This window comes from Primulina eburnea, chromosome 1, assembly GCF_022965805.1.
Source record: "Primulina eburnea isolate SZY01 chromosome 1, ASM2296580v1, whole genome shotgun sequence".
Taxonomy (NCBI): Eukaryota; Viridiplantae; Streptophyta; class Magnoliopsida; order Lamiales; family Gesneriaceae; genus Primulina; species Primulina eburnea.
In genome coordinates this window covers 59,923,859-59,948,540 of record NC_133101.1, presented here as the reverse complement: position 1 = coordinate 59,948,540, position 24,682 = coordinate 59,923,859, and the positions used below count along the sequence as shown (strand labels likewise).

At 35.7% G+C, this 24,682-nt stretch overlaps 5 protein-coding genes across 7 annotated transcripts; 2 read left to right on the top strand and 3 right to left on the bottom strand.

Annotated features, from left to right (window-relative positions):
• Nucleotides 1-159: 159 nt before the first annotated feature.
• On the bottom strand, nucleotides 160-2,188 carry LOC140813368 (metal tolerance protein B). 2 transcript variants are annotated; one of them, XM_073171892.1, is made up of 2 exons: nucleotides 2,038-2,188; nucleotides 160-1,701 (listed from the first exon to the last, which is right to left on the bottom strand). In XM_073171892.1, the coding sequence occupies exon 2, from the start codon at nucleotides 1,570-1,572 to the stop codon at nucleotides 448-450; it is 1,125 nt and encodes a 374-aa protein (XP_073027993.1). In that variant the 5' UTR covers nucleotides 1,573-1,701; nucleotides 2,038-2,188; the 3' UTR covers nucleotides 160-447. The 2 variants fall into 2 exon arrangements, with proteins under 2 accessions (XP_073027993.1, XP_073027992.1); XM_073171891.1 differs by having other exon boundaries at nucleotides 160-1,572.
• Nucleotides 2,189-4,352: 2,164 nt separating this feature from the next.
• On the top strand, nucleotides 4,353-6,676 carry LOC140835672 (DNA-directed RNA polymerase II subunit RPB7). The gene is made up of 6 exons (XM_073201075.1): nucleotides 4,353-4,621; nucleotides 4,775-4,940; nucleotides 5,013-5,063; nucleotides 5,505-5,570; nucleotides 5,687-5,755; nucleotides 6,327-6,676. The coding sequence occupies exons 1-6, from the start codon at nucleotides 4,506-4,508 to the stop codon at nucleotides 6,390-6,392; spliced, it is 534 nt and encodes a 177-aa protein (XP_073057176.1). The 5' UTR covers nucleotides 4,353-4,505; the 3' UTR covers nucleotides 6,393-6,676.
• An 836-nt stretch (nucleotides 6,677-7,512) lies between these two features.
• Nucleotides 7,513-11,562, top strand: LOC140835653 (D-xylose-proton symporter-like 3, chloroplastic). The gene is given in 15 exon segments (XM_073201053.1): nucleotides 7,513-7,960; nucleotides 8,072-8,148; nucleotides 8,682-8,760; nucleotides 8,830-8,889; nucleotides 8,974-9,040; nucleotides 9,130-9,254; nucleotides 9,355-9,456; nucleotides 9,542-9,919; nucleotides 10,102-10,149; nucleotides 10,252-10,314; nucleotides 10,426-10,506; nucleotides 10,617-10,715; nucleotides 10,868-11,005; nucleotides 11,099-11,110; nucleotides 11,112-11,562. Coding segments are annotated over 15 exon segments (1,671 nt in total). The 5' UTR covers nucleotides 7,513-7,741; the 3' UTR covers nucleotides 11,235-11,562.
• A 334-nt stretch (nucleotides 11,563-11,896) lies between these two features.
• Nucleotides 11,897-14,524, bottom strand: LOC140835657 (transcription factor PCL1-like). Of its 2 annotated transcripts, XM_073201063.1 has the most exons (3): nucleotides 13,455-14,524; nucleotides 13,319-13,355; nucleotides 11,897-12,203 (listed from the first exon to the last, which is right to left on the bottom strand). In XM_073201063.1, exon 1 carries the CDS (start codon nucleotides 14,421-14,423, stop codon nucleotides 13,542-13,544), a length of 882 nt encoding a protein of 293 aa, XP_073057164.1. In that variant the 5' UTR covers nucleotides 14,424-14,524; the 3' UTR covers nucleotides 11,897-12,203; nucleotides 13,319-13,355; nucleotides 13,455-13,541. The 2 variants fall into 2 exon arrangements, with proteins under 2 accessions (XP_073057164.1, XP_073057159.1); XM_073201058.1 differs by lacking the exon at nucleotides 13,319-13,355.
• Nucleotides 14,525-16,325: 1,801 nt separating this feature from the next.
• Nucleotides 16,326-23,776, bottom strand: LOC140835637 (pumilio homolog 2-like). Its single transcript, XM_073201051.1, has 10 exons — nucleotides 23,629-23,776; nucleotides 22,123-22,860; nucleotides 19,523-21,054; nucleotides 19,304-19,445; nucleotides 19,066-19,173; nucleotides 18,626-18,838; nucleotides 18,411-18,521; nucleotides 17,701-17,895; nucleotides 17,097-17,271; nucleotides 16,326-16,730 (listed from the first exon to the last, which is right to left on the bottom strand). Exons 2-10 carry the CDS (start codon nucleotides 22,753-22,755, stop codon nucleotides 16,684-16,686), a joined length of 3,156 nt encoding a protein of 1,051 aa, XP_073057152.1. The 5' UTR covers nucleotides 22,756-22,860; nucleotides 23,629-23,776; the 3' UTR covers nucleotides 16,326-16,683.
• Between the last annotated feature and the right edge of the window lie 906 nt (nucleotides 23,777-24,682).

Genomic DNA, 24,682 nt, shown 5'->3' with positions numbered 1-24,682 from the left:
AGCTGAATTAAAAATACAAATTCATGATTAAACAACTGAAAATAAAAAAAATATACAAGTTTCATGATTAAAAACTCAATTTTTTTTAATACGAAAAAAATAAAAATTAAATTAAATTACATGATAAATAATGTAATTATCCCATCCCATAAAATTGGGTTAAAATAGTAAGTATAACCAACATATATCATGGATTTGACTTGTAGGTGTTTCGTTAGGGGATTGTGCAGTTTGTACAGACAATCATTAAGCTTTGCCTTTTCGAACAACATAGTTTCAAAGCATGAAATCTGCGGCGACCTTTACCAATTCACTCAACAAACTCATCAGACTCGAGCATGATTTCACGTCTTAGCGCGAAAAACTTTAGAATTCATTTCTCCATTAACACGCAGAAACTCGAAGAAATCCTGTCGTTTTTCGAAATTTTGATGCATTCTTCTCGTATCATAATTCTTGTTCGATCTGAACTGTTACATGACGAATCCCAAAAGTTCGTTCACAGTATTTCCTAATAGTATCCAAGATTTCATTTTGACATATCCCAGGTTCAATCCTAACATGACATGCCAACACATGTTTTCCAGCTGTAATTGCCCAAACATGAAGGTCATGCACATCACAAACTCCTCTGACATGCTTTAGTCCATTTGCAAGGGTATCAGCATCAATTTCACTGGGTGCACGTTCCATCAGTATACCGAATATATTCTTCAGCATCGGCAACGTTGTACTCAAAGCAACGACAGAGAAAACAAGAGTGCACACCAGATCAACAACCAACCACTTGGGTTTCAACCAAATGATTGATCCAGCAATCATCACCCCGAAAGACTGTATAAGGTCGGTCACAAGATGCAAGTACGCCCCTTGAATGTTTATGTTTGTCTTCTCAGTCTTGTGAACTAGATCCGTCGGTACAAGTTTCATAATTTCTTCCCCGTTTCTTCCTTGACAAGGTTCATCCATTTCTTGATTATGATCTTTGTTTTCGCAGGAATGGTGAGAATGGCAATCGTGACATGAATGGCCATGTCCAAGCCATAAAACCATCACAGAGTTGAGGACAAAGCCCAGTGCTGAAACAGCAAACATGAGCGTACCGTCTACAGTTGTAGTCTTGGTGAGGAGCCTGTTAATTGCCTCGTATGTCAGAGCTGCAGAGACAAGCCATATTAGCTGCACGGATATAAGGGCTCCTAAGACTTCGAGACGGCTGTACCCGAAGGATTGTTGAGTGGTTGCCTCCCAACCAGATGCTCGTACGGTGAATATGGATATGCAGAATCCAGCAATGTCAGAAAGCAAGTGAGCCGCATCAGTTAAGATTGCTAGGCTATTCGCTTTCATTCCTCCAAAAATCTCAATTATCATCACTATCGTGTACAAGATTGTAAGCCCACAAAGTTTAACGGTAGTTTTTGATTGTTGTGCTGCATCGAACTCGGTAAATTCTTGGTTCGAAAATGGACATGTTGAACTGCAAGAAAATCGGTTTTTCTTGCCGATTTGTTCCAAGGGTTCTGGTACATCGGTTTCTATCTGGCGCAGCTCAGCCGAGTCATATGCCATCTGCGAAGGGGAAAAGATTTGTTATCTCGCAGATCTCTTCACCAAACCACGTTTCATAACATGAACTCAGAATGATTTTTCTCCATAATTCTTGCAACCATTTTCATATCACTCGATTCATGATTGCTCCTGAAAACAATAGGACGAATATCTCCTAAATCTGGACATCTGGATTAACAAAAATCTATAACATAAGACGCACATATCTTGACATTTTCATCAGAAACCAAAAGTCAATAAACTCGAAATGTTCAAAACCACATATAATGCTCAAATGTCGACAAACGTTCCACAAGAAATTTTACACATCGTAGCCAAAATCGAAAAAAAAAACCAAGAAAGTTAAAACTATCCAACTACTAATCAAACTCACAATAGATCAACCGTGTACATATAATAAATTCAATGAATTCACGTAGAATATACGAACAAATTTAATCCCAGTTTTGGGCGAGAAACTCATACCAGATAACCGATGGATGAGAGGAAGATTTAAAGAGGCAAAACCCAATAAGTTTTTTGCACGCAGACCACATCCATGCGTTTCTTTGTCGATGGGGAAATTATCGCATTTAGCATATTAGGGAGATCATGTCAAGAATATGTTAAAGAATAAAGAAGCAAATCCTTTTTTTTTCTTTAGAATTTTAGGAAATGCATGAAAACCGGTAAGAAAAGAAACGTGAAACGGTGGCTTCTTTGACCAAAACGGTTCAGACATTAAAATATATCAAATATTTCATACGTCGATATTTATAACAATTATATCTTGAGATTTATTATTATCTCGTTAAATTTTGTATTAAATTTATCATTAAACTTTGATAAATGGATTCTTTTGGGTATAAATCACGTTATATTTAAACTTCAATTCGAAAAAAATTGAATTAATATTAAAAAAAATCAAAAAAACCAAATTAAACAGCAAAAAAAAAAGTCACTTTTTTTGCTGTGAGAAGTGTTTCTGGTAAAATTCTATGCATAAATTTTATATTTTTATTTAAAATGAAAGTAAAAAAATATGTCAACTGAGTAAAAAGTTGTCTGAGACAAAAATAATCGGGGAAATTCTTCAATTTGTAGTAAATATTTTTCCCTTTTTCCCTTATATTGATATCTATTTCTAGGATCCATTTTAGGTGCGAGATTATTAACAATGCAATAATATAAAGGTTGTATTTAGTAGAATGGATATATTTGGAATTTATTTTTTTTGTTTGGGTAAAAAAAATTTACATTCAATTTTAAATAACATATTATTTTATCAATACATCCTCGTATGGAATCCCCCAAAAACTTCATTAAATCCAAATGCGACGTAAGATTGCAAATGATGAAAAGATTTGATTGTGAAGAAAATGTTTGATTTGGTCAATGTTTCGATAAATGAGTTCCAAAGGACACCGATGTTTGACGAATTTGAAATACTTTATAATCACTATTAAATTAAATCGAAATAAGAGAATTTCAAATATTTTTTATTATATAAAACAAAAAATGTTGTGATATATTTAAAATCACATATTTCAAATGACTCGATATGATTGTATGCTATAATATTTTTAGTTTATTTACATTTTTTCTTGTCTAACATATATTATGTGGGAGAGATAGCTCAAATAACCTTAGTTAGTGATATCACATGGACATTAGGCCCAAATCACATTTGAAACCCCTGACCCATCTCCAACCAAGGTTAAAAACCCAACATGGACCCATGTATTCTCCTATAAATATCAAGTTCAGATCTATAACTTATAGATTCAATATATTATTTTTCAGAAGCACTCTTAGCTGCTCCCGTTTATATCCCTACGCCGGGACACCCTCTCGGTCCCCTTCTAACGGTCTTTTTCGTGATTTCAGGCTCAGGGCAAATTCGAAACCTGCGTCTGGATTAGTGACAGTTACTGGAATCAGACCTTAAATTTTCCGTACGTATCACTTAGCTTTCGAACATATTTAATTAAGGGCAATTTTATATTATATATTTTCAAAAGAAAATTTCGGAGCACAAATACGAGTGCTTGAAATTTAGGAGCACTAATTGCTAAAAAATATATATGATTTTTTTATCAATTATATTGTATTATATTATTGATTATGACATCATGTACAATTTATTATAAATTATATTATTCAAATATCTAAACTTATTTTTTAAAATAAATTTGAAATCTGAAACAATTAAATAAAAATTATTATCTATGTGCTCAATAATCATTGATTTTTTAATCTTAGGGAGACAACACATTTGATATTTTTGAAGGAAGAAAATTATTAAATGTTAAAATGAATTAGGGTTAATTACATCCACTTTTCTCATAAATTTTTCATATTAAAAAAAACCCAAAATATATTTAAATATTAAATATATATTTCATTTGATATTAGTGAAAAATAATAAATAAATCCCATTATTTGTAATTTTCTTACATATAACCTCCTAAAAAGTGTAATTTATAATTTGAATGTAAAATGTAAGGTAAATACTCTTTTAGTCATATGTATTTTGAGTTGTGTTTGTTTTCATACAAATTAAGAAAATTATTAGAAAAATAAGTTTTTTAAAAAAAATCAATTTTATTCTTATTTAATAAAAGAATGAATTTTTATTTGATATGTAAATTTGACAAAAACTTATGTGAAACGATCTTACGAATCATCATCTTTGAAAAAATATTATTTTTTATACTAAAAGCATTCTACGTCTGTTTAGAAGTATTTTGTTTTTTTAACTTTCATCAATTATTTATTTAAAAGAATAATAATCACGACGACGGACGACCAGTTGGACGGGCAGACCTTTTTTCCTTCATTCTCCCTCGTAGACACTGCAAACCCTAAGCCTCGATCCTTCTACAGTGCTTGTTCCCCCGTCCATATCCTCCCGGGAAATCATACTTTTCTACAATTGGGTTCGGCTGAAAGAGATGTTTTTTCACATAGTATTGGAGCGGAACATGCAGTTGCATCCCCGCCACTTCGGCCGTGACCTACGCGATAAGCTCGTGGCCAAGCTCATGAAGGACGTCGAAGGGACTTGCAGGTTTTTCATCCTCAATTGAATTGATTAGCCTTTTAATTAAACTTCCAGACTCTATTCTCATTGATGTCGCGGTTACTTTTTTGATAAATTATTCAATTGAAGTGGGATTCTCTGTTAAATTACGGTTGTGTATGACGTTTTATAATTGGGCAGCGGTCGACATGGGTTCATTGTGGCGATTACCGGCATTGAAAGTGTAGGGAAGGGATTAATTCGTGATGGAACGGGATTTGTCACGTTCCCTGTTAAGTATCAGTGCGTTGTGTTTCGACCCTTTAAAGGAGAGATCGTGGAAGCTGTTGTTACGATGGTTAACAAGGTGAAATTTTTTCCTTCGGTTTGTATTTCTCATTGTATTTAAGTCAAGTGATTCGTAAGAAGAATTTTGCAGATGGGTTTTTTTGCTGAAGCAGGTCCCGTCCAAATTTTCGTGTCTAATCATGTGAGTTTCTCCATTTCCTCTCGTGTTTGAAACATTCATGTGCTATTTTTGCTGCCGCTGTTGACAGTTATTGCTGACTGTCTGTTCTGGCTGGTGGTATGGATATTGTCCTCCAAGGATTTTTAGGGTTTGAGGTTTTTAATTTATCATGAGTTTGTCCCTGTGTTTTCCTCTTGCTTGCAAATCTTCACTCCATATGGTAACATCGACTAGTAAAACATGGTGATAGACTTTACTTTATATATATATATATATATATATATATATATATATATATATATATTGGGATATCTCCTCTGTTTCTTGGGGCCTTAATTGTTTAGATAATTTATTCCGAACTCATCTCCATCAAAATGCAGTGATCTTCTGATTTTCTGTTTCAAAAGTCTTCTCTTCCATCAACATATAATCTCTGATTGTCACTTCATTTTTTGAATGTAGTTGATACCAGATGATATGGAGTTTCAATCTGGGGACATGCCTAATTACACAACTTCAGATGGTTCTGTACGTATTATCATTTATCACTATCGCTTCCATCCTATTTCTTGATGCCCAAATGTGTAGTACTTGTCTAAAGTTTTTAAACTCTCATTAGCAATTGATTATCTGATAATTGCCAGGTCAAAATTCAGAAAGACAGTGAAGTTAGGCTGAAGATAATCGGAACCCGGGTTGATGCCACAGAAATTGTATGTCCTCCAATTGCCCTTTTGTTGCAACATGTCGTTCAATATTTCTCTTGTGCTTAATATATAATGTAAGAACTAAAATTCTGTTGATTTTAAGATCCCACAATGAGTATAATCATTTATTTTATTTTTAGGGAAGTAAGAGCTTCCCATTATTACTCTGACAACTATATAATTTCAGCACACATGATTCCAAAAATTTTCTTTTTGTCTCTTTCAATTAATATAGCTCCAATTCTTTACCAGGGAATCAAGCAGTTCACAGGGGTCGGTTTTTCCACGGGGTTGTCGAGAAACATGCGAAACTTTATATAAGAAAATTATCCCTAGTTTTTCGTGTTTCAGATTATTTTCCGTTAAATTTTCTGGTGGTGGACAAGTTCCCTGTATCTAAAGTCTATACAGCGGAACTGAAGAGTGATGAGTGGCATCCTGTTTTGATGAGTAATTTATTCCGGGATCTAGTTTTATTCACTTGAAAGACTCATTGTCATATTGAATACAACATATATCATAGATATTGTTCAATCCCATGACCTTGAGCCTTATCATACTTACTCTTCTTTTGCAGTTTTGTATTGGCACCATAAAAGATGACTTTTTGGGTGTGATTAGCGATCCAGGTGCGACCTCATAAGGGACTTGGCAACCAACACAACCAAATTGGGTTCTTTGGTGGGAAAATTGACATTTATGGAGCCGAGGGATGCATCAAAGTGAAACCATTTTAATTGCTGGGGTGCTGTGTGAAGTTTCTGCAGAAGTGAGATTGAGACTATCCATCCAGAACAGCTGATATTTAAATGTTGGATTATTAGCTATGATTTTTAATGTTCTCTATGTCCTTGTCTGAATGAAGACGAACTAAATCATATGTAAACACAAACCGTGATCCTTTTAATGAATTAGCATTACATATTAGTCTTGTGCAATAGTTTCAATGACCTTGACAGTGGAACATGTCCAATTAGTGCATGGTATGCGTGGTAGCAAATTGGATGTATTTTAGATTTATATATATACATCTACTTCGAACCATAAACTACAATTTCAATATTTGAATATCGTGTTTTACCAATATAAAGCTATGCATTGTCTATAACATCGTGTACGATGTATTTAGTGGTTATTTCACTTTGGATCATAAATGCAAGTGTTCTGTAAATACTGCATTTGTTTATTTTCATGATATATTGATTGATAATAAAATTTCTTTTCTAGTGTTCAATTTCTATTTATAATGGGAAATAACTTTGTATCTATTCTAGGAACTTCACTCTTTGTTTATCTCTATTTTTTTAGAAAGAATATAAACAAATGAGATCTTTCACCTCTTTAATGTAAATTTTAAAAGATAAATGACGAGCTTAATTTTCTATTTGTTGGGATTTCACCTTCTCTGATGACCCGTACAGACTACGGTAATAGTGGGATGACATAAAAAGATTAAAAGACAATTTGAGATAATCACAAAATTTTTATTTGACACATCTCGTGAAAAAATACATTTTTTATGTTTAAAATATTACCGTTCATTATAATTATGAATCGAGTGAACCAACATCACGAATAAAAATATGTGAAAACGTGTCAGAACTACTCAAAAGATAAACTACATGGTAGAGTGTTGAGTGTGGACCAGTGTTCCCACTTCCCAGTGAAATTCTTCAAACGTTCAAATGAGAAGAAAAAAAAATGTATGTAGTATAAGTGTAATTAAGTTCACCATCATCCTGGATTAGTTATAGATGTATGTATGTAAAATAGTCGTTTGACTCTTTTCCAGTGAAATTCTTCTAGCTGTACTCTTTTTCAGAAAGATTTTCAAGATGCATCCCGATTTCTTTATCTATACATACAACACATCATACTTTATGGGCCACTACTGATAGCGAAACGGGTACTATAACCGCAAGACTGTATACCACAAGAATCGTCCAAATTCCAGAACGATATTCTGTTCTATTAGCAAACCTTGTCTTAACAATGGCCTTGACTTATGCTCCTCCTTCGTTCGATATCCGTCTCACAAAGACCCTCTCAAAAACCCCTTTCTGCAATTCCGTGAAATCCACTCGTACGACTAGTACACGTGCAGGTGGAGACCCTTTTAATCTGTGTTCACAAAGCCGCTCATTTTGCACCAAGGAAAGAAGATTTAGAATGCCTTATTTGCTCTCAGCTGCCAAACCCAGTTTGTTGAAGGTAATGAAGAAAGATTAATTTTTTTCTTGATATTTTACTCGGGTTTTGTTAAATGGTTGGTTGCATTTTAATAGATTTTTGTGAAGACTTTTTTTTATTTCTTGTTGGAAGGTTAGAGCTTCGTCGGGGGAAGCTAAATCTGAAGCAGCACAGCAAGAAGTTTTTTCTTGGTCTTCTGTTATCTTACCGTAAGTCATTCTTTTGATTCCTTCGTTGTTTATTTGCCCCGGTTCAATTTTGGATAAATTGTCCGGTGTAGTGAAGCCTGATCGGGTTAATTTCAATTTCCTTTTTTTTCCTTTGGCCCTTTTGATTTTGAACTTGTAGGTGTGTCCATGAAACGCAGCAAAATGACGAATTTGCTTGTAAATGATATCTAATTTGACTCAATGAAATGTTCTCTCATTTCGATCAATATATGCACTAAAATGTGTTGAATATGTTCTGCCTCACCCTAGAGTAAAACACATATCATGGTGTTCTACAAAAGCTGTGAGTATTGCTTAGTTGGTGAAGATTTGAGAATGCCCATCTAGGTATGACCTTAAAGAATAGAAGAAAAGTTCCTCGAGTTTGGTTTCCTTCAGTTCTCCAGAGTTGATGGAGTTGCTGGTTGGGACTGGATTGTGAAAATATATTTTCTGCATTTTATTTCTGTCATATCTATGTTCCCACAATTTTATTGTTTCTGTATACGGTGACTGCTATACTCGATTGTCAGATTTGTGTTCCCTGCATTGGGTGGTTTGTTATTTGGCTATGATATTGGTGCTACCTCCGGAGCTACCATCTCATTGCAGGTAACATTCCCACTTGATGTCCTGGATCTCTGTTGGAACTTTGATAAAAAAAAAATTCTCATTTTACAGTCACCTGAGCTAAGTGGGACAACTTGGTTCAACCTTTCAGCAGTTCAACTTGGTTTAGTGGTAAGCTTCAAATTTTATTGAATGTCTCGTGCTTAATTACATGGAATACTTCAGACTCTTTTTCTTTTTGCTTCTTTTATTAAGGTTAGTGGTTCCCTTTATGGAGCTCTTCTTGTTTCTCTCATTGTTTATCCCCTGGCTGATTTCCTTGGTATGGTTTTCGACCAGTCATAACATATTTTTTCTTAAAACTTCTGTTGTAACTACAGTTTAAGGATTATGTTTGATTGATACATATAGGAAGGAGGAGAGAACTTATCATTGCATCCCTCTTGTATTTAAGTGGTGGTTTGTTGACTGCCTATGCTCCTGGCCTTGAAGTTCTTTTGATAGCTCGGCTTGTGTATGGTCTTGGTATCGGCATGGTTGGTTATCTAATATTCTCCTGTACTTTTTGTCTTCAAAGTCAAAGTAATGTGGTGCTGATAAAATGATAATACATCAATTAATGATCATCTTGTTTAGGCAATGCATGGGGCGCCTCTTTACATAGCAGAAACTTGTCCATCTCAAATTCGGGGAACTTTGATATCTCTAAAGGAGCTTTTCATAGTTCTAGGGATATTGGTTAGTCTTCTCTCCAACCCACAACCTGTTCCATTATTTTTAGTTCAAAACGCAACAATACATTCAAGCATGTTTCTTGATGCAGTTGGGCTATTTCATTGGAAGTTTTAAAATTGATGCTGTTGGAGGGTGGCGTTATATGTATGGATCCAGTGCTCCAGTTGCCTTTATTATGGGTTTAGGTATGTTGAGTCTGCCGCCATCTCCACGTTGGTTGCTTCTCAAGGCAATTCAAGGCGAAGGGTCCTTAAAAGAATACAAAGAGAAGGCTATCCTTGCACTGAGAAAACTAAGAGGCAGATCTCTTGATGACAAAGTATCTGAGAAACAAATCGAGGATACGCTTGTCTCTCTAAAATCTGCTTATAGTGATCAGGAATCAGAGGGAAATTTACTTGAGGTGTTCCAGGGACCAAGTCTGAAAGCCTTTATAATTGGAGGTGGATTGGTTCTGTTTCAGCAGGTTGACATAATGTCTACAACTCACATATTTTAGCTGGTCATGTTTTCTATTGTCTTGTTCGAAGTTCATGTGATACTTGTGTAATTGCCTACTATGCCACTGAATTCTAGAAATGTCGCATCATATATCGGTTCATATAATTCAAATATTTGACAAAGATTTCTGGATTCAACTGCATACAGATCACTGGGCAACCAAGTGTTCTGTACTATGCAGGCTCCATACTTCAGGTACTTCTTTTTATAAACTGGATTGACTTCAGTTGGTTTCAAATGCCAATCTTGTACCTTTTTCTTTTCTTGTTTGATCACACTCCAATCATTTTTCGGAAGAGTGCTGGTTTCTCTGCAGCTGCTGATGCCACAAAACTTTCAGTTGTCATCGGTGTGTTTAAGGTGCTTCTCGAGGAACAACCAAAATTATTGAATATTTTTGTTGGTTGTCTCAAAATCAGTTCATCATGCAATAATGGTTGTGACGTTTATATTTTCCTTTTTTATATGCAGTTCCTAATGACTGGGGTAGCCGTTCTGAAGGTTGATGATCTTGGGAGAAGACCCCTGCTCATTGGAGGTGTCGGTGGTCTTGTATGTGCCATCGTCATCATTGTCCCAAAGCTAAATTTGAATTTAAATTCTCATCCCAAAATTCAAAGCCAAAGTATGAATATCTTTTAACTTGGTGTTCGTGTTGACAGGCCTTCTCTCTGCTGCTTCTTTCAGCTTACTACCGATTCCTCGGAGGGTTTCCTTTTGTTGCTGTGGCTGCTTTACTTCTCTATGTAGGCTGCTATCAGGTAATTGACAATGACCGCCTAAAACTATTTTATGACACAAATAAAAATGGAGATAGAGTATCAGTATCAAAAACCAAAAACTTGCCTCGTAATATTTTCTTGAACCGGTCATGCCGATGAAATAAATGTTTCGATATTCATCCAAAATTTAGATATCATTCGGGCCTATCAGTTGGCTTATGGTATCAGAGATATTCCCACTTCGCACTAGAGGAAAGGGTATCAGTCTTGCAGTGCTCACAAATTTTGGCTCAAATGCTATAGTGACCTTCGCGTTCTCCCCTCTAAAGGTAGCAGTCATTTTGCATCTTTCGGGCTTCTTTCATCGCAAATTCAAGGTGCAAGTAAATTGTTATATATATTGAATGGTATCCCTCTCTCAGGAGTTACTTGGATGCAGGGAATCTGTTTCTTCTATTTGGAGCGATTGCTGTACTTGCTGTTGTGTTTGTGACAGTAAATGTTCCTGAGACCAAAGGCTTGAGCTTAGAAGAAATTGAATCCAAAATTTTGCAGTAAAAGCCTTCATGTGGGAAAAATGTGATCACGGATTTCTGGTTTTGAAGCAAAATGGTATTTGTCACACAACGTTTATATAGTCCGTCAGAGATAATTGTGTAGATGTTTGTGCTGTAAATTTAAGAACATTGGGCTTGCCGAGCGTGTTGTCATTTGATGATATGTTATGGTGTATGTAAATTCACGAAAGATTTCACTAAAGCCCATTAAATTTGTCCCAGGCATCATCGTATATCGAGTCCGAATGTATTCCAAATCTTTTAATCCAAGTCTGATTTTATTTTAGTGACATATTAGGTCTTAATTCCTCGAACAAATGAGGGTTTCATTCCACGACTTATTTTCTAAATTTTTTTTAGCATTATTCTAACATTATGAAAGATTTGGAGATGAGAATCGAAGAAATCAATCAATCTTTGCATGTATATTACTGGACTTATTTCATCAATAGCACGAGACCTTGACTAACATACTGATATGTGATCATATTCATGAGTCGAGGCATGTTCACGAGTTGGGTTCAAAAATCCATTCTTCCAAAACTGAATCAGCTCACAAAATAAGGAAGCAACACCTTGTTAAAGTTCCTTTCTTTAGTACTTCATTGTGCGTGCACTTGAGATGTTTTCTCGTTTACGAGCTGCAACATCGCACAGAAGACATCAAGTGTAACAGTTCTCATCAATACAGAAAAACGACCAGATACTCTGTTAGTGGTGATTGTTGCAACTTTTAAGGGCAAGAAAACATCAGGTTGCTAACTGTGGCTGGAAAAACATTCGCCTAGGATAAAAGATAGCTAACAAAAAAACCGTTAAACTAATTGTATAGATAGATAGATAGTGAACGCAATTCTAGATCATCAAGGGCGCTTGTACTTGGTCCCTGCTGTGTCCAAGACACGTGCATTGTCGCCTTTCCCTGAGGAGATTCCATGTTGGTAGCCTGATATCCTTAGAAATCCATCTCCTGACAGATACAGTAAAACAAATCCAGGTTATCAGGAGATGAAGTCAACAATTTAATTATGAACACAAGAGGACTAAAATGAACAAATGATGCTCCAGATTTTAGGAAAACACAGATTTTTATTACTCGCCCCCACCCAAATGTAAACAAACTTCAAGTTTACATTCATAGCAGCATGAAACCTGAGAAATTTTAGAACCAAATCTCACAGGATTTTTAAACTTCACCTGATCGATTGTATAGCATTTCAGTAAATATGCAAGATTTTCAGTAGTTTCTTATGATCCCATAAGATGGGACCAAGAAATTTCATATGCCAGAATAAGTCCACTTTAATCCCAACAATCCCCCACAGACAATATTAATGTTTAACCAACTGAATTCCAAGATATTTCGAACTTGACAATACTAGAAACTGTACATATTCGAAGTTCGGGGTGAATTTAGAATTACATATCAGTCTAAAACAAAGAGACATTACAAACGAACAATCATTAATAAATCTTAAATTAAGAAACTCCAATGTTATTTTGCATGTCAACAAAATTGGTTTTTCTCATGTAAGTTCCTGCTAACTAATTCATCTCATCAGTAATTCAAGGTCATGAATTATAAACGAAATGATGGGGACATAAGTAGCATCAGAATATTTCAAAAAGTATACTTCTCCCAAACAAAAATAGAAATAAAAATAACTAGGTACTAACCAAATCAGTAATCAGTAACTAGTAAAATAGGTAACAAGTAACTGACAATTTCAATTAGAAAAAAATTATATGAAATAAAGTCCAATGAATCAAGAATACAATTTACCCTTCATTTGAATATATATAAAAGACAGAAATTGCAATTCTTTGCAGATATGACATCCTGAAGCAACACGACAGCCAAAAATTCTCAGTAATCAGAAAGTACATTCGAATTATCTTAATTTCCTTTCCAAGAAAATCGATCTTGAGTCAAAGAACTAATCTTTCAATGGGAACGCTAAATTATGGGGTTATGTTGTAGACCAAATAACAACAAAAGGGAAATCTTCTAAACCACTAGAAATTTATCATTGTTGAAAATGAGCATCCAGGATTTAAAATAAGAAAGTATTAAAAGTTGTTCACCTAGCCAATTTCCCAAAACAAATGAATCCACCAGACCCTGTATTACCAATTTAAACTCGAAGCAAGTAAAATAACGAACAAACAGGACAACATTTAACAAGAAACGACCAGGCGTGATAAAAAAGGTGTTCCTCACCAATAAATCCTCATTTTTATCCTCTATCTCCACTCCCAACACCATTTGCGAACATTTTGGTTGCTTTTGATTTTGATTCATGACATGTTATGGAATGCTATTATACATGTTTCCAGACCAGTCTCTTTGCTGCTGCTGCATCATCATCATATCATTATGCGGCTGCTGCATCATCATAACATTGTGCTGCTGCTGAATTCCATGATACCCGGAGTTAACATTCTCAGCCGGAACGGGAGTAAAGTTTAGTGGTAGCGGATATGGCATTTGAATCGGTAGTATTTTACCATTGCACGCTTCATGATTTCCACTCTCATCACTGTTGTGAAGCATGTTTTCATTTCGATTCCCGGTCCCCTGGATAGGACCACCTCCGTTGGATGTCGTCTCACTTGAAGCAAATAAATAATCCGACGGGGAGGGCCCCTCGTTGGAACACCCCTGCATCCTCTTAATATACAATCTATACTTCTGCAAATGACTGGCAACATTCTCCCTCGTCAAACCCTCGACGTTCATGAGCTGCATGATCGTCTTCGGCATCGCGTTCTTCAAGCCCAAGTGCACAACCACTTCGACAAATCGCTTGTGCAGCTGAGGGGTCCACACAAGCCGCGATTTCTTCACAGCCTTCTCCGACACGTCCATCGACTGGTAATCCATGCAATCACCACCGCCCTCCTCATCGATTGGGCCCATCAGCCGGCTCTTCTTCGGGTCGGATCCTTCTTGTTCGTACACCTCGCAATCTCTAGCGGGCTTAATATCACGAAGGGAGGTAAGAGTAGAGTGTGAGGCACGGTTGACATCACCCGCTGTCCGCAGCGGCTCCGGTAAGATTCTAAACGCCGACGCCAGATCCACCGGTATCAAAGACAGTGACAAGGACGCCAGTTGGTCGACGGAGGGAAGGCCGGCCTCCCATTCCGCCACTCCATCATCCTCCTCGATCCTCAGCTGATCATCCATGATTAGATTCTTATCTTGATATCTGAGTTAAATAGGAGAGAGCGAGTGGAGTCAGCGGTGGGAGATTCCAGACTAGCCACGCTCAATACTTTTTACCCAGATATTTTCTAAAATATCTCGATTCTTAGTTATTCTTTATTTATAACATATAAAATTGTTGTAACAATTATTAAAAAGCAAATTATCGATAAATCACTCTCATTAAATGTGTTATCGAATTTTTTTCTCTAGAACGTGACTAATTCAAAAAGACAAAAACTTGTGTGAGATGGTCTAATTGGTCATATTTGTGATACGGATATTGTGAATATGGATAAGGTTGGCCCGTCTCACAGATTAAGATCCGTGAGATGATCTTACATGAGACCCACTCATTCAAAAAATGTTTTTCACTGTTTGAGCCCATGTGTGGTTTTTTTTTTTTCAAAAACGTTCCGAACTAAATGTTTTAGATTTTACCTAACAAATTTTGATATTAATGATATGTTTTTTGGGATGAAAATTCGATATAAAACCTTGAAAATCGAATATTAAAATATGATATATGAGTAATAAATATTTCAGATCAGACATTAATATATGATTTTTGAGTACTCAAACATGTATAACAAATTTTAGTGTTAATGACATGTTTTTTCAAGTGAAAATCTGTACAAAACATTAAATATGTGGTACTGATATATGATATTTATGTTTTATTTATGAGAACTTATTCACAATTAAAAATAAAGTTTCAAGGTATTTATTTACGAGAATATTTAATCATGTAGTTAAATGTGCGTTCAATCCTTGTTTCACCAAAATCGACTAAAAGATAATCATTTATGAAATATATATACACACACGATGCACCATTCGTGCATAATATTAGGGACATAGTGAGGAAAGAGATGCGGAATTTATTTTTCATTTCAGAAGAATAAATGTATCTATATATGTAAGTGTATTGTTGGGCTAAGAGGGAGTTTAAGCTAAGAAAGAAACTAGTTTAGGAACTGGAATCCCTAAGTGAATTTAATGCTAATTTTGTCATATCTTTTTTAGTTTACACATATTAACTAGTGTGACTGACATATTAAAAAAACATTATAATTGAAAAGTATTATATTCAAAGTAAATAACTTTAAAATTAATTTTAATAATCATATTTTATGTTATGTTTTATAGTTTTAAGGTAAAATATTTTATTAAGATACGTTCTTTTTGTCCCATATATTTAGATTTGAAATAGGTTTTCTGAAGACACGTCGATCTTAATTCATATATATAGTGAAAATAATATTTTTTACACGAATAAGACAAAAACTTGTGTGAGACGGTCTCACGAATCGTATTTGTGAACCGGATCTCTTATTTAGAACATCCATGAAAAAGTATTATTTTTTATGCTAAGAATATTACTTTTTTTGTAAATATGAGTAAGATGGACATGTCTCACAGATTAATATCCATGAGACGATCTCACATGAGATTCACTCAAATGAAAAATACATCTAACATTAACGTGATTAATGATAACCATATATTAATAAATAAAATAGCTACAATAATAATAAAAAATATTAAAAATAGACTATATCTTTGAGATGATGAAAAAATAAATGACATTTTTATTTAGAACGGATGAAAATAATCATATATAAAATTGAATTTACAAATTTAGATTATTATGATATTTTGTAAAAATAGAAATTTAGTATTTGTAAGTTGAGAAGATGATATTTTTGGTTCGGACTAAAATTTTTGCTCGTTGCCATCAAAATAAAATTAAAAAATAATTTAATAATATCTCTACTGTAAATATTTTTAAAAAAATTATCCATTAGAATTTTGAACAAAAGAAAATTACAAATTAGTAAAGCTGGAATGAAGTCATGATGGAAAATCACATCAAATACAAAATAAACAGGAAGAGCAAGAAAAATGTTAAATTTACCGTACATAATGGCATACATCCTCCCAGTTGGTTCTACACGGGGAAACAAGTTTCCGCAAGGCCTCATTTATACATGAACCCCACTCCCTCACCTCTGTATAATACACACCCTCTGCATTTGTATTCGTAAATTTAAAATCCACATGCACCAGCATTAGCAACATTCGGCCTCTAAGCTTCGTCGGCGGCTCACTAGACTCGTATATAGTAAGCTTAAAACTGAATGTACAGGTTTGGGTACAAACCATGACTTTATTTGCAATCAAGAAAAAGACGATGGGTAGTTCAAACTAGCCTCGGTTAGCTGTACAATGACTTCCTTTCCTAAAGAGTCGCAGCAGCATGTGAGGATTGAGCAGCGCTTCTCCTTTCTGTCACCAAGAAAAGCGAGTTAATTGGCGTAGAGAAAGTGTATCAATGAAGAATAATTGTGTCAGCACACAAAAATTAGTTCCTAAATGGTCGGAGTTGACTGCATTTAGACTCGTTAGAGTCATGTGTCTTCTTTTTAAAGACGAGAATGAAAGATTCAGTTTTTGTTTTCAAAACACCACTCCAATTCCAGGCATCCAGCCGTTGATTTTGGGGCGAGCTGGAGTATTACATGACCCATTGAGATGCTGAAGAACCTAAGTCAGTCTCTGAGGGGGATATAGATGAATCGAGGTACTTTCACATCAAAAGCTTGTTAAAAGATGAACTTTAAAATAAACGGCAGCAAGCCAAAATATGCGTACCCCCAGCAGCCACAAGTTTCTCTACACGAGCTACTATATGCTTTCCATAAGTGTACTTCTTTAGGGCATTCAAATGGACTTTGATTCTGGACATTATCAGTTCACGCTGCTGATCACTACAAGTTTCTAGTACTTTCTGTACGACGTAATTCGCAAATTGATCTTTCATCATTGCCTGGTTGAAAGGAAAAAAATTAGGTCACTTTTTTATCGCATAAGCTAGAAAATTGAGGGAAAAAATGAAAAAACATGTATGGTGCAACCACTCTGAACGCCCAACCATCAGAGTAAGATAATCTGATGCTACTTTAAGTTCCAATAATAAGAAAGAACTGCAGATATCATTTCACAAAAAACGCTAAGCTACTCTGCAGGAAACTCAGTTTTAAACTAACTGCAACAATGGACTGTTTAGACAACATATATGGCTAACTGATTTTTTAACTCTTTGGATTAACCTAAAACAGTTCTCGGCATTCAAGCAATAAATCCTAAGACAAAAAATGTATCTATGAATGCTGAAATGAAAAGATAAAAATGCAATTAAATCTAGGAAAATAATCGCATAGCAAAAAATGAAACAGTGGGAATATGCTGACATCACCTGAAGAGGCTCATTTTCATCAGTTGTTCCAAGCATCTCATTCACCAACAGTTGGCATTCATTTTGGTCGCCAAAAGCTAAGCATTTCTCAACCACATTCGATGCAAACTTCTGCTGGCTCATTTGAACTATCCTTCCAGCTAACTCCTGGATAATGGCAGACCGTTCATGTGGCTTTCCGTGCTCCAGTACATGCTAATAACAACAATACATGAAACAAATCAGAGGAAATCTATGTGGCCTCTTCTGACGACCGGATCGCATTTCGTCTAAGAACATTCACAAGAGCACAGCACCATCAGCAACTAGAAAAGTTGAATCCTTTCAAGACCTTTGCAACCAGTAAAAGAACGGCAGTAGAGTATATGAACCGGAAAATCTTGGAATAAACGCCAAACAATGAATGTCTCTAAGATGTTAAATTTATTCAACAAAAAAACCTGACACAGATTTCTAAAAATAGCGACTGCTTATTCCATGGAAGAAAAGAGACACATAAGGAATAATGTAAAATACATGGGAAAAGAAGGAAACTGTGATCAAAGTACATTCAAGTAGGCACTCTTTTAGGGGAAAAATCGGAAAAGAGATATTAAAAACCAATTAAATCAACATAAGACTTCTGTAGACCTTCACTAAAAGTTCCATAATGGCAAAAGCATATACTATAGTACAAGCATATTTAACAAAGTAATCTTTCAAAAAAGAACCTGTATAACATAATTCCCATACTGATCCTGTGCGAGCATACTAACAGACCCCAAGATCTCTCCCATCACTTTGCTCTGGGTTGTTTCATCCTCACAATGCTCCAGAACTCGCTGCCGAACAAAAAGCGTAGCTCAGAATGCATGTTCCTCGAAAATAACCCAAGCATCCCACCCCCACCACCCCAAAACTTACGAAACACCATAATTTTGCTGACCTGTATCACACGACACCCATATGGATGAGTGGAGAGGGTCACGAATTGGTCAAAAAATGTTGACACGATAAACTGAATATGCGCCTCTGGGACACATTCGATGCATTTTTGAATGACATGATTCCCGTTTTGATCACGCACGCAACGCATAATATGCCCCTCTAGCTCTTCTACCATTTTGATCTTTTGATCCATATCGACGACTTCAATCGCCTAAATAATTGGAAAAAGTCTGTCACTTAGGTTTTTGAGCAAGTCCTATTTTGAATTAGCTATAACATTTCACGAGGAATAACAATTAGAATAAATTCAACAGAGTAGGCAATTATGTCCTGACAGGGTAATTATACAGTCTCTATCACCACTGGACAAAACTAGTCAGAATCTGTCATACAAAAACTTTTGATTAGGGTGGTGGTTAGATCCATAGGTAACTTTACCTTTTGTATCACCCGACAACCATACATTTGGAGGCTTAAGGTAAGAACATGTCCAAGAAGCTTGGCGGCCATTTCTCTTCTGTGAGGCGCCATTCCATGTTCAAAAAACTGGGAAAAGATAATACTAGAATCAGAGATAAACTAACATACTCAAAAAGCTCCAAGTCAAAGGTCCAATTCCTGACTTGGTATTACAGAGGCATGATTATTGCAGAATGACTCCCACATTTCTGGGTACCTTTTGGATTACATAGTTACCAAACACATCGGTCATTAATGTAAGAGATTGAGGAAAAATTTCTTGGAAAACCATGTTCTTCTCATCTGAAGTGGCAGTTTCGAGCTTCTGTTGAATGAACCGGCTTCCATATTGATCCGTACTAGTCACAGATAACATAATTTAGAAAATCAGATCTGAACGATAATATAATATAGATTCTCTGATGAAAACACATACCTAAACTCCACAACATGGCCGGCAATCTCAGAAAGCTCAAAACATTTTGTTTTATTACACTTAAACTCCTCTAGCAGAGATGATGCAAAACTACTGTCCATTTTGTCCAAGTACCATGGTCCCATGACGCTACCAGCTACATTTCTCATCCCACCAGAAAATCTAGGGTTCAACTCTCCATGCCTCATAGGGCTACCAGGTCCTCCAGGTAAATTTGTAACAGCAGGATTGGACAACGAGCTTCCAGGGTAGGATAACCCGATTCCAAAGGCATGATTCCCATAGTAGCCATGTGGACTTGAGCCACCAGTCTGGCCACCAAGTGGAACACTATACTGTGATTTTGGAGAAGATATAATATTACCAAGATAAGCTTTCTGAAGCAGGTCCATATATGAATCACCAATGTAGTTCCGATCAACAGAAGGATCGTTAAGAGCTGCAACTTGTGCAGCATAATCAGCTGTCCTCAAATATTGCAGATACAGAGGGTCAACATACTGTGCTTGAACCGCACCCCCAGCCATCTGATTTCCCATTCTACCGAGGTTCTGATGTGCAGCAGCAGAACCAAGATCTGATCCCCCCAACATTAAAGAGTCCATTCCAGGAGCCGCCAAAGCGGATGCAGCAGCATTCTCAAATAAAGGTGGCAAATTGGGAGAGCCGAGTTGACCTGATATTGGACTCATAGGATATGCACTTAATCCATAATTTGAATATGCTGAATTAGGACTTCCAAAATGCTGATACTGAGAAAGTAGACCTCCACCAAAATTGGCAGCAGTTGCAGAAGATTCTTTCAGATGTGAGTTATTAGAAGGAACTATATTATTTGGCAGTTCGGACGTAAGGTTAGTCTTACTGAAATTTGACACGCCGCCATAGTTAAAGGCTGAAGCGGAACGGGTTACTTTCCCTGGCTGAGGAACAAAAGATGCACTATACTGATCACTTTCATGTTTCTTGAGATACGTTTGCTGCTTTGACTGATTCTGGTCACCATGAAGAGTCAAATGATAATTTTTATGGTCATCAGAATCTTGTTCAATCTGGGATGATGGAAGATTCTCAGCATCCATAGAATCATTCAAAAGATTCATGCCAGATAAAGCAGCTACCAGATTTGCAGATTCGTTGGGGTGAGCAGACACACCATTATAGGAGCTAGGACTGCTAATGTTTCTTTTTTCTATGTTTCCTACTCTGCCTCCTCCAATAGTAGTTAGGCAAGGACTAGGACTTCTTGCAATACGTTGAGGTCCTTGAGAATCGGGGGTTGAGCTTCTAGACAAGGATGAACCCAGCGCAGCGGCATAAGAATATGATGCAGGTTGCCTAGCATGATGAGTAGCCGAAGAATTTTGAATACTAGAAGTAGAGTGTATAGGGTCACAAGTTGCCAAACCATGATGCAGATGAGCCAGCTCAGCTTCCGCAGAACCCATGGTAGTGGTATTTTCATCAAAAGCATTTCTACTAGCTGGGCGTGAAGGGTTTCCAGGAACCGGAGTGGCACGATTCAAGTCATCCTGCACAAATAGAGAATACCCTGCTGAGTAAAGAAGACTTGAACGAACTTCATCTGTGATCTTGCTCCGGGACAGGAATATAAGAACGTCATAAATAATTAAAATCATATACAAAACACTGAGTGGGGTGTAAAAATGCTTGGTAATATTCCTGTCACATAGGGGACTACAGAAAAACTTACACACACATTCATTTGCCTAGCTATCCATTCATCGATCGCATTCACATCACGAGGTTTTGATTGGTTGAAACAGAGAAATCAAACTATGCCAGTCGATTTAAGGTGGGAAGAGAAGATAAGAGCAACATAACCGTATGCAAGCATATCAAAATGAATGCAAATGCTATAAAGGATTAACGCCCACGAATTCACTCACATGATTGTTCGATTGATAATAACTACTCAGCGTTGTTTTTTACTAAAACATAAAAAAAATAATCTTCGCTAGCTTGAGAGAGAGAGAGAGAGAGAGAGAGAGAGAGGAGGGGGAGGGACCACAAGAAAATAAACACATGATGTCTAATTATTACAAAATCTTTGAACTCGTGGGGTAAAGATGATTAATGGATATGGATAGGTTTCACACATAAATAATGTTGTTGCACTGGGAATGGGAACTATAATTCTAATTTTTGTAGGTACCAGATTTAAGGTATGTTTGATACTCAAAAATGAAAGGATGAACTTTAATTTAAAGGTTACATTGATTGTGATGATATAAAAGCGGTGACACTTGTAGGAACCAAGTTGAATTTCAATCTAATAAAAAAATTTGCTGGAAAACAGGCAATGCCCAGAACGATATTCAAATGCACCAATCGTCTTTATGACAACAGCCCATGATGCAGCATATTACATTCATACAATTCAATTAACCACACAAAATTGCATTTTTTATGCCATTGCATATCTATTTTATATGCAAACCAACATAACAAACATCAGCATTTTTTGTATCGACATACCAGATCAATTTTTTCTAAAGGAAATTAAATTAATCAGCAATAATTAATTTATATTCAACTGCTATATAAATACAAAATCGCAAACGATACAGGTGACTCACGTGAAACATCTTCGCAATACTTTTTTGGTTGCTATGAAGTCCTAATCCAGGCAAACCAATAAGTCCATCACCTCCCCACTCGACAGAACCCTGCAGTTTGTCCATATCCTTTTCACTATCTTGCTTCTTTGGATCAAAACCCGGTGGCATTGAGAACATTGATCTTCCAGTGTCACTATCTGTTCGGTTCACCTTCCTCCTATCCCCAATTGCAGAACTCCCTCCTTGTAACCTCTGAGCAAACCGCCAATCCTCTCTTGACAACAGAGGTGGCGGCAACCTTGGGTTCAGATTGACATTTGAGTAATAGTAAGATAAGTACGCAGGATCAGACCTAAGCTCCTCCTCAGACAAGAAAACACTGCCACTCTTATTCCTCGCAAACTCAGCAAACTCACCCAAGCCGCCACCACCTGCACCTCCCCGGTTTAGCAGCCCTCCAACTGCACTCAATGAACCTTCCACAGTAGGTGGAGCAGACCCACTTCTATACAGGTTCAATTCCTTTTCATGATCATCAGCCTCGTGCCTCCGCTGTTCACGGAGCAACAACCCTAACTCCTTTTCCAACTCGTCTCCAAAGGAACCTTCATTATTTCCAATCCTTGGCCTCCTACCCAATTCAGATAACATGTTTCTTCACAGAATTAAAACCCAGATAAATTTACTTGCACATCCCGCGAGTAAAACAAGGTTAAATGGCCACCAACAAACACCAATCCCTAAAGCCCTATAAAGCTATCAAGATCAAAGCTTTATATCCATTTTATAAACAAAATCAATACGCGCATATTGAACAACATAGCTTCAAACACATAAAAATTCGACCTTTTGACCTTCAAGCTTCAATAAAGCTCGGTTCTTAAAGATGGATATCAAATATAATGATTAAACACAGAGAACAACCTTCTTTCACGGCTTACGAACTAAATAAAATTGAGCCTCGCAAAAGGTCCATGTTCTTTTCACAATGAATTTCAAGAAAAATAAGCATATAAATTCAGCTGACAAAAACACAAAGTGAAACAAACAAAAACAAAATAAAGTTGAGCTCAGCAGTGGGTGAGACGAAAGTGTTGGTGGGGCAAAAAGCCTGCCGGGATAAGATCAAACTGGCGGCGAATTGTTCTTACAAAGCCCCATTTAGGGTTTTGCTTCTCCTTACTGTGACTGTATCTAACATACTATATATATTCTCTCTTTCCAAAAATGCATTAAAAGCATTTGGTAATTCTGGGCAGGTTTTTTTCCGTATCATTCATACAAAATTTCAACAATTTCCCTAAATACTAGGACGCCTAATTGACTCGGTGATGGATAACTAACTCCAAATGCCATTTATTACTATATATAATAATAATAATAATAATAATCAGAATAATAATAATAATAATAAAATGAAATTAGAAAAGAGATTATCAAGTCTCAAAAACGATGCATGAAGATAGAGATTGAAGAAAGAGGAAGTGAGCGTGTTCCAAAGGAAGTATCCGGATGACACGTTACCTTTTGGAGAATCTTCAAACTGCGAACACCACTTGTTGCCAAATCACTGCTGCTAACTTACCTAAAAACTAGGCTCCGATATTATTATTATTTTTTTTATACAACTATCCAACATCCATTGTCATTCACATACGGAATCACACATTAATTCATCCGGATGGTTTGGTTCGTTTCCGATTCGCTCTCTCTTTATTCATGTGGGGATTTAGTTCCTAAAATTTTTGAAACGGCAGGAAATAACTACATCATTTTTCTTCATCTGAACGATAAATGAAAATAAGAGTTCCATGGGTTTTTTAATGTTAGGGCGGAATAAATAATGTGAGACTCACTTGTTCATAGCATTAATTTTTTTTATGTTTGAGCTAGCGTCGATGATTATTTCAGACACATGAATAAATCGAGAGATTGAATCGAAAAATGAACTCAAATTATAATAACCTGTTAAACAATACGACTTTAAATAAAATTAAATATTGTATCCAATAAACTTTATAGTATGACAATAAAATCATCAATCATGGTTTTTATCGACAGGTAATGTTATATTTTTTTCATTTTGCTTCTCACTTAAATTTAGCTTATTGTGCTTTTTTATCCATTTTTTTTCGGTTCATGTTTATATTTACCATAAAAAGTAATACTTTTATATAAAAATAAAATTTTTTATGAGTGATCTAAATAAAATATGCATCTCGTAAAAATTATCTGTGAGACCGTCACATTAATTTTTTGTGAAGTGTCAATTAGTTAGTGGAAGAGTAAGCTAACTAATAGGGATGAAGTTAAATTATAATCATTTTGTCGTTGTAGATATAAATCATCGATTTTTTTTTATAAAATTGCAAAGTATCTTTTTATAAATCCAACTTAGTCAACTTAATTATTGTCAAAAGATGGCAATCTTTTTAGTTATAAATTTTCGATTCGACCCATTACGTAATAAGATAAAGGAATAGAATTGGGTTTGTAATTGACTTGAGAAACGTACGGAAAATCACAAGATTGCCAATGAAATATAATGGGATTGTGGCTGAAATAAATCCTTTTACGT